This window comes from Leucoraja erinacea, chromosome 2 (genome assembly GCF_028641065.1).
Source record: "Leucoraja erinacea ecotype New England chromosome 2, Leri_hhj_1, whole genome shotgun sequence".
In the NCBI taxonomy this organism is placed as follows: Eukaryota; Metazoa; Chordata; class Chondrichthyes; order Rajiformes; family Rajidae; genus Leucoraja; species Leucoraja erinaceus.
In genome coordinates, this window is record NC_073378.1 from 134,308,019 (window position 1) to 134,320,565 (window position 12,547).

At 46.5% G+C, this 12,547-nt stretch overlaps 1 protein-coding gene across 1 annotated transcript in view; it reads right to left on the minus strand.

Moving 5' to 3' along the window:
* The window catches only part of recql4 (RecQ helicase-like 4), an 82,655-nt gene that overhangs the window by 7,791 nt on the left and 62,317 nt on the right, over window positions 1–12,547 (minus strand). Inside the window, exons 17-21 of the mRNA XM_055648926.1 lie at window positions 9,830–10,107; window positions 8,874–9,011; window positions 7,204–7,381; window positions 4,471–4,600; window positions 2,247–2,422 (exon numbers count right to left, since the gene is read on the minus strand). Of these exons, the coding sequence (XP_055504901.1) occupies window positions 2,247–2,422; window positions 4,471–4,600; window positions 7,204–7,381; window positions 8,874–9,011; window positions 9,830–10,107 (900 nt within the window). The remainder of the gene's footprint in view (window positions 1–2,246; window positions 2,423–4,470; window positions 4,601–7,203; window positions 7,382–8,873; window positions 9,012–9,829; window positions 10,108–12,547) is intronic.

Genomic DNA, 12,547 nt, shown 5'->3' on the forward strand with positions numbered 1-12,547 from the left:
GTCATTTGTATAGCATGCTATTCAAACTAATCAGATAATACTATACATCAACACAATCAAGTCAAACAAGTACAACAGGTAAAGAATAGTGGAAAAAAGAGTGCAGAATATACACAGTTCTCAGCAAAGTCCAATGTCCACAACGAGGTAGAGGTGAAGGTACACAAAAAAGCTGGAGAAACTCAGCGGGTGCAGCAGCATCTATGGAGCGAAGGAAATAGGCAACGTTTCGGGCCGAAACCCTTCTTCAGACTGATCGGGGGCGGGGACAAGAAAGGAAAAAGGAGGAGGAGCCCGAAGGCTGGGGGATGGGAGGAGACAGCAGGGGGACTGAGGAAGGGGAGGAGACAGCAAGGACTAACAAAATTGGGAGAATTCGATGTTCATGCCCCCAGGTGAATCGGACAGCACCCTAGCTTATGGGAGGACTGTTCAGAAGCCTGATAATTGAGGGGTAGAAGCTGTTCATAGAAACATAGAAAATAGGTGCAGGAGTAGGCCATTTAGCCCTTCGAGCCTGCACCGTCATTCAATATGATCATGGCTGATCATCCAACTCAGTATCCCGTATCTGCCTTCTCTCCATACCCCCTGATCCCTTTAGTCACATGGGCCACATCTAACTCCCTCTTAAATATAGCCAATGAACTGGCCTCAACTACCTTCTGTGGCAGCGAATTCCACAGATTCACCACTCTCTGACGGGAACATAGAGAAGGATTGATTGCTTTGGGATATTTTTGTTTATGTTGGCTCCTTTTCTGAGGCAACGTGAAGTGAGATGAAGTCAATGGTGGGAAGCCTGGTCTGTGCAATAGACTGGGCTACATCCACAATTCTGCGATTTCTTGCTGTCTTGAGCAGAGCTGTTCCCAAACCAAGCAGTGATGCAACCCGACAGTGTGCTTTCTATGGTGCATCTCTAGAAACCTGCATGAGTCACTGGAGAGGCCATTCCTCTTTGAGGAGAGACAGAAAGTGTTTAGCCTACATCTGCTGGAAGAGTGACAGGAAATCTCTTTGAAAGGTAGAAGATCACGAGAGGTAGTTGCCGACATACTGAGACATAATGAATCCGCCATTCAGCCCAGCGTGCAGGACTGTGGGTTTGTCGCAGTTCTTAACCCTCAGACCCACACGACCAGGTTCAGCAACAGCAACACACAAGGAACTGATGCTGGTTTACAAAAAAAATTCAAATAGTGCTGTAGTGGTGACATTTCGGATCAGGACCCCTCTCCAGACATTTAGTGCCTGAAGAACTGCTCCAACCCAAAATGTGGCCTATCCATGTCTTCCAACAACCATCAGGTTTTTGAACCGACCTGCTCAACCCAAATCCTACCTCAGCAAAGGAACAGTACGGACCACCCTTGCACCACCATGGACCTTTTATTTCTCTAATTGCGTTTTGCACTGGTGTCTTGTTTTTTCGGTCGGTCTTCTTTTAGAAAATTTGTTTGCAATTTATGTATAATTTGTCTTTGTGTTTGTCCGAGTCTATGATGCTGCTGCAAGCAAAATTTTCATGATTTTCAAGATTTGAGAGGGAAAGATAGATCAGCCATGGCTGAATGGCGGAGTAGACTCGATGGGTTGAACGGCCGACTTCTGCTCCCATGACTTTTGAAATTCATTGTACATGTACGTCATTCTGCTTGAGCAAACACAAAGTGCTGGAATAACTCAGCGGGTCAGGCAGTATCTGCGGAGAGATTGGCAAGCCAGTTTCAGGTCGGGACCCTATCCATTCCCTCCACAGAAGCTGCCTGAGCAGCTGATTTCCTCCAGCACTTTGTGTTCTGCTCAAGAATCCAGCATCTGCAGTTCCTGGTGTCTCGAAGATATTCTCCATCCTTGAATAAGGATATTGTGGAACAAAGTCTTAGTATTACTCTAGAGGGCGGCACGGTGGCTCAGCAATAGAGTTGCTGCCTTGCAGCGCCAGAGACCCGGGTTCCATCACGGCCATGGGTGCTGTCTGTAAGAAGTTTGTACGTTCTCCCCATGATCGAGTGGGTTTTCTCCGAGATCTTTAGTTTCCTCCCACACTCTAAAGACATACAGGTTCGTAGGTTAATTGGCTTGGTATGTGTAAATTGTCCCCAGTGAATGTAGGATAGTGTTAATATGTGGGGATTACTGGTGGGTGAGGACTGGGTAGTCCGAAGGGCCAGTTTCCGTGCTGAATCTCGAAACTAAACTAGAGTGCCCACTGGATGAACCCAAACAGCCCAAGTTGATACCTTGCTTGCACTGAGTCATCATCCACTGGAGTCGCCTCAGTTCTCCTTTGACAGGGATCAGCTCCCATCCCATTGAATCTGCCAGCTCCACCACATCAAATTCTATTGAACTGGAATGGGTGTGATCGATGCCGGACAAGCGCTCTTTTGCAAGGGCCACGGCCACCGGAGGGCATCTGCAAACAAAGACGTGAGCATCACTTTCAGTTACTAAACAGTCATTAAATGAAAGATGGAGTTCTTGAGGGACAAAAGAACATAAAACGAGCAAATTGCGATAGACTGAAGAAGGGTCTGGACCTGAAACGTCAACTATTCCTTTTCTCCGGAGATGCTGTCTGTCCCGCTGAGTTACTACAGCTTTTTGTGTCCATCATCAGTTTAAATCAGCATCAGCAGTTCTTTACTACACACTCAATGTTGCCTGGATTGGAGGACTTCAGTTATGCAGAGATATTAGAAAGCCTGGGTGTGAGGGAGTCTGAGGGGAGACCTGATAGAAATATGTAAGATTATGAGACATGCATTGGATGAATGGTCAAAATCTTTCCCCCATGGTAAAGGGTTTCAAATAGTAGGGATATCAAAAACACAGACATATGGAGAGTAGTTGATGTCTGAAATGGGCTGCCAGGGGAATCAGATATTATCACTATCTGAGGAGCCATCCTGGGGAACGGCTGCTAACCAGCAGCTGTCCGTTCAATTCACTTTTTTTAAATTAGTTTTTAGTGAATTTTGTCCTATGTTTGTTGGGGAATTTGACTTTTTTATGTGGAGGGGAAAGGGGAAACTATTTTCTAGGCCACTGCCTTTTTCCCCGGGCTGCACTGTCGACCCGTCCTTGCGGTTTACCAGCGGGAGTGGAGCGGCGTTTTCCTGGCGGGGACCGCCCAGCACCTTCAGCTTCGGTGGCGGCACAGCGCTGGAGCGCTATCGTGGAGCGGAGCGGGCGATGCCTTGCCTGGGTCATCGCGCTGGAGCTCCGGTATGCTGAGACCGCCGTGATCAACACCGTCGAGCTGTAGGACTGCGGCGCCGACTTTAACATCGGGAGCCTCGGAGCACCAATCGACGCGGGCGGCCCTGTCGGCTTCGGAATGCCACGGACTCCGGCAGGGAATCGGCCGTACCAACCGTCCCAGCCGCTGTGAGGACTCTCCCGACGCCGGAGCAACACCACCCGGCGAGAACGGCCAGGAACATCGGGCCTCCGTAGAGGCAACTGTGGAGGCCTCAATAGGCCTGACTGTGGGAGAACTGGGGTTGGGGACTGGGACATTGTGCCTTCCCCCACAGTGGTAACCATTGTGGGGGGATGGGTTTTTTGTGTGTAAATAATTATTTTATTTTGTGTCCAAGATGGCTGCCGGAAAGGAGAGTGTACGCTGGCGCGCTTTAGCTGCCGCTGCTCTCTCTTCATATTGTGTTTTTGATTTTTGTCTTTGGATTGAATTATGTCTTTAATTTGTGTACTGGTGATGTCTTTACTATTTATTTCATTCCGCTTACATGTTTTTACTCTACTTGCTAAATTTTGTACGGTGTCCTTGAGACTCTTGAAAGACGCCCATAAATAAAATTTATTATTATCATTATTATTATTATTATCTTTAAGAGCTTTTTAGAGAGGCGCTTAAATAGCAAATTGTAGATGCAAGGAACTGCAGATGCTGGTTTACAGAAGACATAGTGTTGGAGTAACTCGGAGGATCAGGCAGCACCTCTGGAGAACATGGATATGCGACGTTTCAGGTCGAGACCCTTCTGAGGAGTCCAGACTTAAATCAGGTATAGAGGGATGTGGACATAATGCAGACAAATTGGATGTGTAGATGGGCAAAAAGGTCAGTGTGCTTGAGTAGGGAGTGAAATGTCAATGTCTTTGCCTTTTCTTGTGAAAGACTCTCTTGACCACTTTTAAACCCTGCACATCCTGCTGAGTGCAACATCCAACTAGAACAGGGACTCTTTGGACAGAGGGTGGTGAATCTGTGGAATTATTTACCACAGAAGGCTGTGGAGGCCAAATCAGTGAATATTTTTAAGGCAGAGATAGCTAGATTCTTGATTAGTATGGGTGTCAGAGAGTATGGTGAGAAGGCAGGAGAAGGAGGTTAGGATGGAGAGATAGATCAGTCATGATTGAATGGCAGAGTAGATTTGCTGCGCTGAATGTCCTAAATTCAACTCCTATTTCATATGACCTTATGACAATGTTTACCTTCTTGCCGTGGCCCGGAGCTGTGTAGGCCCGTTGTAACAGGTGAGGCGACAGGTTGAATAGGTTGGGTGGATCAACTCCAGCCAGTGTTGGGGGTGGAGCTCCAGGTAGCAGAGTAAAGTCTCAATTCCTACAAAAGTGAACAGGAGTTAAGTATCCCGACTGGTTGTATTGTGGTCTGGTAAAGCAATATCAATGCAAGAAGCTGCAGAGAGTGGTGGATGCATCGAAGAGTTGAGAGGGGATCTTATAGAAACTTACAAAATTCTTAAGGGGTTGGACAGGCTAGATGCAGGTAGATTGTTCCCGATGTTAGGGAAGGTCCCAGGACAAGGGGTCACAGCTTAAGGATAAAGGGGAAATCCTTTAAAAAACCGAGATGAGAAGAACTTTGGACCACCACGCAGAGAGTGGTGAATCTCTGGAACTCTCTGCCACAGAGGGTAGTCGAGGCCAGTTCATTGGCTATATTTAAGAGGGAGTTAGATGTGGCCCTTGTGGCTAAGGGGATCAGGGGGTATGGAGAGAAGGCAGGTACAATTCTGGGATACTGAGTTGGATGATCAGCCATGATCATATTGAATGGCGATGCAGACTCGAAGGGCCGAATGGCCTACTCCTGCACCTAATTTCTATGTTTCTATGCATCCTTCTCCATCACGGGTACAGCCCTCCCCACCATCAAAAGCATCTACACCAGGTGCTGCCACATGAAGGTGGCATCTATCATCAAGGATCCCCACCATACAAGTCATGCCCTTTTCACACTGCTACTGTCAGGCAGGAGGTCCAGAATCCTGAAGTCCACACCACCAGGTTCAGAAACAGTTGCTTTCCTACAACCATCAGGTTCTTGAACTAATTTGTACAACACTAATTCTACGTCGACACAGAACACTATGGACCACCTCCTGCACTACCATCAATGATCATTTTCTTTAAATGAGATTTGCACTAATGTCTTGTTATTTTCGCAGTCTTCTTTCAGAATTTTGGTGTGCAATTGCTGTCAAATTTGTTTTTGTGTGTAGTCTGAGTATGTGTCAGTGATGATATTGCTCACAAGATTTTCATTGTACCTTGTGCTTTTGTTGTGCTTGTGCATTTGACAATAAACTCAATTTGACTTGACTTTACTTCATTTCACCACAGTGCTGAAAGAAGCAGCAGGTGCACTGAGTTACTCCAACTTTATGTGACTACCATCAAATACCACTCTCCCTAGCAGGAAAAATCACTCAGCGCCAGGACGCAACAACTAAATATCGAATCAACAATGGACATCGCACTCAGATAGGTTTCCTTCAGTTCGGTTTACTTTTATATTGAATATATATACTTAAAATTTAACTCAAGAAAATTGGGGTGGAATGATGAACAAAAAATCTGTTCAGAATGTCTCTAAAATGAAAAAATATGAAGCTAAATATAGTGGCTACAGGAAAATAAGTAATATATATTACAGGTGCACCGTTTTTATGGACATTTTCAACCTCTCACTTGTGAGGTCTGAGGTTCCCACCTGCTTCAAAAGGGCATCAATAATACCGGTGCCCAAGAAGAGCAAGTGACGTGCCTCAACAACTATCGACCAGTGGCACTAACGTCTGTGGTATTGAAGTGCTTTGAGAGGTTGATTATGGCGCATATCAACCCTACCTCGACAAGAACATCGACCCACTGCAGTTAGCTTATTGCCACAACAGGTCAACGGTGGATGCAATCTCTCTGGCTCTCCACTCCGCTCTGGACCACTTTGACAACAAAAACTGATATGTCATGCTGTTATTCATTGATTACAGCTCGGCATTTAACACAATCATCCCCTCCAAGCTGGTTACCAAACTCTCAGAACTGGGTCTCTGCACATCCCTCTGCAATTGGATCCTCGACTTCCTCATTCACAGACCAGTCTGTCCGTTTATTTATGTGTATATGTAAGGTCTATGGTATATAGACACACTGCTCTGTTCTGTATTTATGCCTACAATATTCTGTTGTGCTGCAGCAAGCAAGAATTTCATTGTCCTATCTGGGACGCATGACAATGAACTCTCTTGACTTGACTTGGCACATGAATATGCAGAGAATGGAGGGATATGGATCTCGTGCAGGCAGAGGAGATTAAATTGGCATTATATTGGGCACAGACATTGTGGGCTGAAGTGCGAGTACCTGTGCTGTACAGTCATATGCTTTAATCCAATGCTTTTGCCAGGTGAACTCAGGCTCACGTCATTCTTCATGCATTACCCTAGTGCCAACATTCCCCGGGGTCAATTTTCTGCATTTATAACATTTCCTCAGTTTTGTATTCGACAGAGAAACAAACTGAGCTGTTCTGATTATGATCAGAGTTCTTTGTTGGTGATGAGATCTTTCACAGCAAGGGAGGTGTAAAAAACAGATGTCATTCCCTAAAGTAATGTACAGCTGCTTGCACAGCAAGGGGCGGTACAGAGGTGCAGCATTAGAGTTGCTGCCTTACAGCGCTAGTGACCCGGATTTGATCCTGACTACAGGTGCTGTTCGTACAGAGTTTATACGTTCTCGTTGTAACCGCGCGGGTATTCTCCAGGTGCTCTGGTTCACTCCCACAGTCAAAGACGTACAGGTTTGTAGGTTAATCTGCTTTGGTAAAAGTGTACGAGGTGATCGCTGGTCGACATGGACTTGGTGGGCCGAAGGGCCTGTTTCCGTGCAGTGTCTCTAAAGTCTAAAGTAAAGTCTTACCTTCCTCCCGGATATCCAACATTTCCACAGTTTTCTGCATTGGCAGTGCTCGCTCGTGTCTGTGGCAGATCCTCGGAGGAGTCCTGCCTAATTCTTTGAGGTTTTGAACTTCCTCAGGAGGACCCTCTTCACATGGATCAGGGATTTCCATCATCTCATCATCTGCAATTTCCCCGCTCTGTCGGAGGAAATAAGATGCATCCGTTTTTGCAGGATGTGGGAGTCAAAATCAGGAGGGCACAGGTTCAGGGAGGGAAGGGTAATATTTAAAAGAGAACCTGAGGAGTGACTTCTTAACAGAGGAAGTGGTGGAGGTAGGTAGAATTGCAATGCTTAAAAGACATTTGGACAGATACATGGTAGACAAAAATGCTGGAGCAACTCAGCAGGAACGAAGCAAATAGGCAACGTTTCAGGCCGAAACCCAAGAAGGGCTTCGGCCCAAAACGTTGCCTATTTCCTTTGCTCCATAGATGCTGCTGCACCCGCTATCTCCAGCATTTTTGTCTACCTTCGATTTTCCAGCATCTGCAGTTCCTTCTTAAACACTATGGACAGATACATGGATAGGAAAGGTTTAGATGGATATGGGCCCAAGGTAGGCAAATGCAATTAGTTCAGAAAGGCACTTTGGCTGGCATAGATGAGTCGGGCCAAAGGCTCTTGTGCTATATGACGCTATGACGTAATGGTTCTATAGTCTTAATTTCCAACACAGCAAAAACTGGCTACCTAAAGCAAAAGCTCACAAAATGTTATAATTTTGGGAAGGGCTCTAGAGGCTGACTTCAACCTGGAACACACCACCTGAGGGGTGGGTGGAGGCAGATATTCTTATAACCTTTAAGAAACATCCGGGCAAGCACCCCAAATCACGAAAACATAATTGGCTTACTTTGAAGAAATTCTCTCTCTGAGTTACTCCAGCATTTTGTGTCTATCTTCGGTGTAAAGCAGCATATAACCATATAACCATAGAACAATTACAGCACGGAAACAGGCCATCTCGACCCTTCTAGTCCGTGCCGAACACATAATCTCCCCTAGTCCCATATACCTGCGCTCAGACCATAACCCTCCATTCCCTTCCCATCCATATAACTATCCAATTTATTTTTAAATGATAAAAACGAACCTGCCTCCACCACCTTCACTGGAAGCTCATTCCACAGCATCTACAGTTCCTTCCTACACATAATAGGATGTGGAGCAGGTGCTGATATATAGAATTAGTAGAGATACGTACGATGGTCAGCAGTGATATAGTGAGCTGAAGGGCCTGTTCCAGTGCTGTACAATTATAACCATACTCAAGTCTTTAGAGAAGGGCTTGAACTCACAACTTTTAGCAAATGCAAACATTGGACCGCCATTGAATCAGCAGACAGTACAGTTCAAATATTCAGGATGGGCAAAAGTATTGGCCTTACATGTAAAAACAGTCCTAATTACTTTTTTCAAAAATGACTCATTCAAGGACTGTGGGCTTCACAGCTGAACCAGCATTTAATTGCCCTTGAGAAGGTGGTGGTGAACCACTGCAGTCCTTGAGGTGCAGAAATACGCACAATGCGTTGCATAATTTGTCCAGTTTCTGCACTGTATTAATCTTACCCAAGACATAGGAGCAGAACTATCGACCAATTGCTGCAAGCAGATTGTTAACTTACACTGATGATGTCCTGCTGCTTCTGATAGATTTCACGGCACTTGCAGGGAGGGAATACTTTCTGCATCAGTTTTTTGATGGTGTAATAATCCACGGTGTCAGCATAGATGTGCCTTCGCAGTTCGTTCATATCCCCACCCTGTGCAAAAGATATTGAACAGCATGGCTCAGTTGTTAACACTTCACTGGTAAAAATGCACCAGTGTGCAGTAAGATGCAGCCACAACCTTTTTCAATTAAGACGTGCAGGTTTGTAGATTAATTGGCTTTTGTAAGTTGTGCAGGATAGCACTAGTGCAGGATTGTTGGTTGGTGCAGACTTGATGGACTGAAGAGTCTGTTTCCATGCTGTATCTCCAAACTAAACTAAGCTAAGTGGGAGGTACACAAAAAAGCTGGAGAAACTCAGCGGGTGCAGCAGCATCTATGGAGCGAAGGAAATAGGCTTCTAAATAGGAATTAAGCTAAGTGGGAATCTGGTATTTTTCTTGGTGTATAAAAATCTCCCTCCCCCTCTCCATCTCATTCTTTCATTAAATTTCTTCCAATCTACATAAATCCATGCCCTCTGATTCTGTATTGTTGCTTACAATATTCTGTTGTGCTGCAGCAAGCAAGAATTTCATTGTCCTATCTGGGACACATGACAATAAACTCTCTTGACTTGACTTGACGATGGAAACACTTTCACCTTGTGTGATCGTCAAACTCTCCATGATATTGAGTAGTTCTATTAAATATCCCCTTTACCTTTTTGCTTTTGGACAATATTATAGAATCTGAACACCCTTGTCTTTGTTCTTTTACGATTAAACGCAGTTTACTTTTACTTATCTCCTAGTCCCTGGTTTGTCTCCAGTAAATCCAAACACGAATCCATCGATTCACTGACGCCCGAAGGAGCCTGCTGCACACGGGGAGAGAGCAGAGTTTCAGCAACCTCAATCAGCTCCTCACCTCTGGGTCGAGGAAGAGGTGGCAATGGGCTGGCTTCCCGTCTCTTCCCGCGCGGCCAATCTCCTGCACGTAACTCTCGAAGCCCTTCGGCATGTTGTAGTGAATGATCCCCCGGACGTCAGCCTTGTCCAACCCCATGCCGAAGGCAACGGTGGCCACCACCACTCGCAGCTGCCCGCTCATGAAGTTGTTCTGGATTCTCCTTCGTTCACTTGCAGACATCCCTGCGTGGTAGCAGTCAGCGATCCACTTTAAAGGTTTCCTCACCTTCTTCCTAGCTTGGAGGTTATTGAAAAACAGAAGATTAAAATAAGGAAAACTCTCGATGCAAAACCTTCACTGAAACAAAAATAATGTGTGTCAATATATGTTTCCAATGACATTAATAACAAAACACAGAAACCACAAAATCGGAGCCTTTTGACTGCTCAGCCATTCCTTAAGATTCTGTATCTCGTTACTGAACTCCAGCTCTCTCCAATTAGGGCAGGGGTCGGCAACCTACGGCCCCCGGGCCCAATGCGACCCGTAACCCAAAATAATCCGGTCCCCAGGTGGGGGGTTTTTTCTGTAATTAACAGACTTCCATCATCTCCAGTACGTCCCGGGCCCGAGGCCGCGGAGCCCATGTGTGGTGACGCAAAGAGGCCTGCACTTGCTGCCGCAATGGTGGAGCCGCCGAACGCAGCGACGCGCCGAGCTCTGGCCGTACCGAATCCTGCGCAAAGCCTCATGCACTGCCGCGCACCTTCTGTGTCTGGGCTTCACTGTTGGGGGTCGGGGTAGTCAATAGGGCGGGGAAGAGTGAGTGTGGGAATTTGAGCCACCGCCTTCAGGACAGAGCCAAGGCAATGGTCCGTAGGTGCGCCATGTTCGTGAGTGCCCGTAACTAGGGGCCAGTGCTCTGGGTGGTTTCCTCGAAGGGGCGGGATCTATGTACAATCCAATACCGTTTATTTGTCATTTGAACCTCACATGAAGTTCAAACGAAATTTGGTTTCTGCAGTCATGCAAACAAGAAAAAGGACCAAGACACACACCAACACAATTTACACAAACATCCATCACAGTGAATCTCCTCCTCACTGTGATGGAAGGCAAAGTCTTGTCTCTTCCCTGCTCTCCATTCTTCTCCCGTTGTCAAAGTCAAAGTCAAAGTCAAAGCCCTCGGCGGGCACTAGCAAGTCCCGTGGCCATTTAAAGCCGCGCCGGGCGATGTAAGGCCCTGCTCCGGGTCTTGATGTTGGAGCCCCCGGCGGGCGCTAGCAAGTCCTGCGGCTGTTTAAGCCGCGCCGGGCGATGTAAGGCCCTGCTCCAGGTCTTGATGTTGGATCCCCCGGCGGGCGCTAGCTGCGGCTGTTTAAGCCGCGCCGGGCGATGTAACTGATGAATAGAAATTCTGAATCAATGTTATAAGATTGTTCTGAAAGACAAAATGGTTGGCCAGGTAGACTGAAACAAAGGACATAAGATGGCTGCTGACCAGACTTGCTGGAACAGCAGCCTAGGAGCGAATACACAATCTCTTGCAGTTACTGTGTAGTCATGAATAAAGGATCACAGGCCCAGTCTGACAAGATTGAGGAATACACAACCCCCCCCTAGCCAGAAAGACTAAGGAATGTACTGGTCTGAGATTATGCGTGGTTCCTCTAACATCCCCTTATATGGACATACTTGGTTTCCTGTATTCTCCCAACGTGTTGGTCCTTTGATCGGGGGGAATGTGGGAGGTGCTAAACGGTGGCATTAACATATAAAGAGCCTTGCAATTAAGGGCAGGCAGCTTGACTCTTTGCCAGGTTGTAACCTGTGTGGAGATTCCTGCTCAATAAAACGTACGTTTAAAGCAACCCTGGTGCCTGGTCGATTATTGTCGAAACAACCGATGTGAGAGAGAAACGTGAATCAACATTTTGGTGTCAGAAGTGGGATGTCAACCAGCGACTGATCGAGCCGGCGAGTGAATCCACTGGGCGACGGGATCGATGTGAAGGGTGCGCAGCCAAGTGAGTAGATTTAGTTAAATCTCCTCTTGGTCCTTCCTCGTATCCCGGCGTAGCAGGGTAATTCGCTGACTTGCGTCAGTTGGTGGGACGACATCCGAACATTCCGGTTGTGGGCACGGGGATAGGGCCGTCTCGAGGATTATCCTAGTCTGATCGAGCGGATAAAACACCCCGTAGAGGGGGACCGTAGACGGTATATAAGAGGAGTGCACTGTGTATAGGAAGTTAACTAGTTGAAAGAGTAAACAGTGTGTTGAGTGTTTAACCGAGACCAAAGTACCTCCGTATCTCACAGAAAGTCCGCCTTAGACTGGTTGTTAAGAGAGGAAATCCTCCACGCGAAGGTCAGGAATTAAAGTGGCCGAGTGAGATACGACGGAACCAAGGGCTCTAGGTTAACCCTGAAAGAGTTAGCAAGTATTGAGTGTTAGCCGAGACCAAAGTACCCCCATATCTCACAGAAAGTCCACTTTAAAGTGGCCGAGTGAGATACGACGGAACCAAGGACTCACGGTTAACCCTGAAATTTTGTTGTGATATTTGTGTAATAAAGTTAACTAGTATTGAGACGTTAACTGAGACCAAGGTACCCCCATATCTCACAGAAAGTCCACTTTAAAGTGGCCGAGTGAGATACGGAGGAACCAAGGGCTCTAGGTTAACCCTGAAAGAGTTAGCAAGTATTGAGTGTTAACCGAGACCAAGGTAC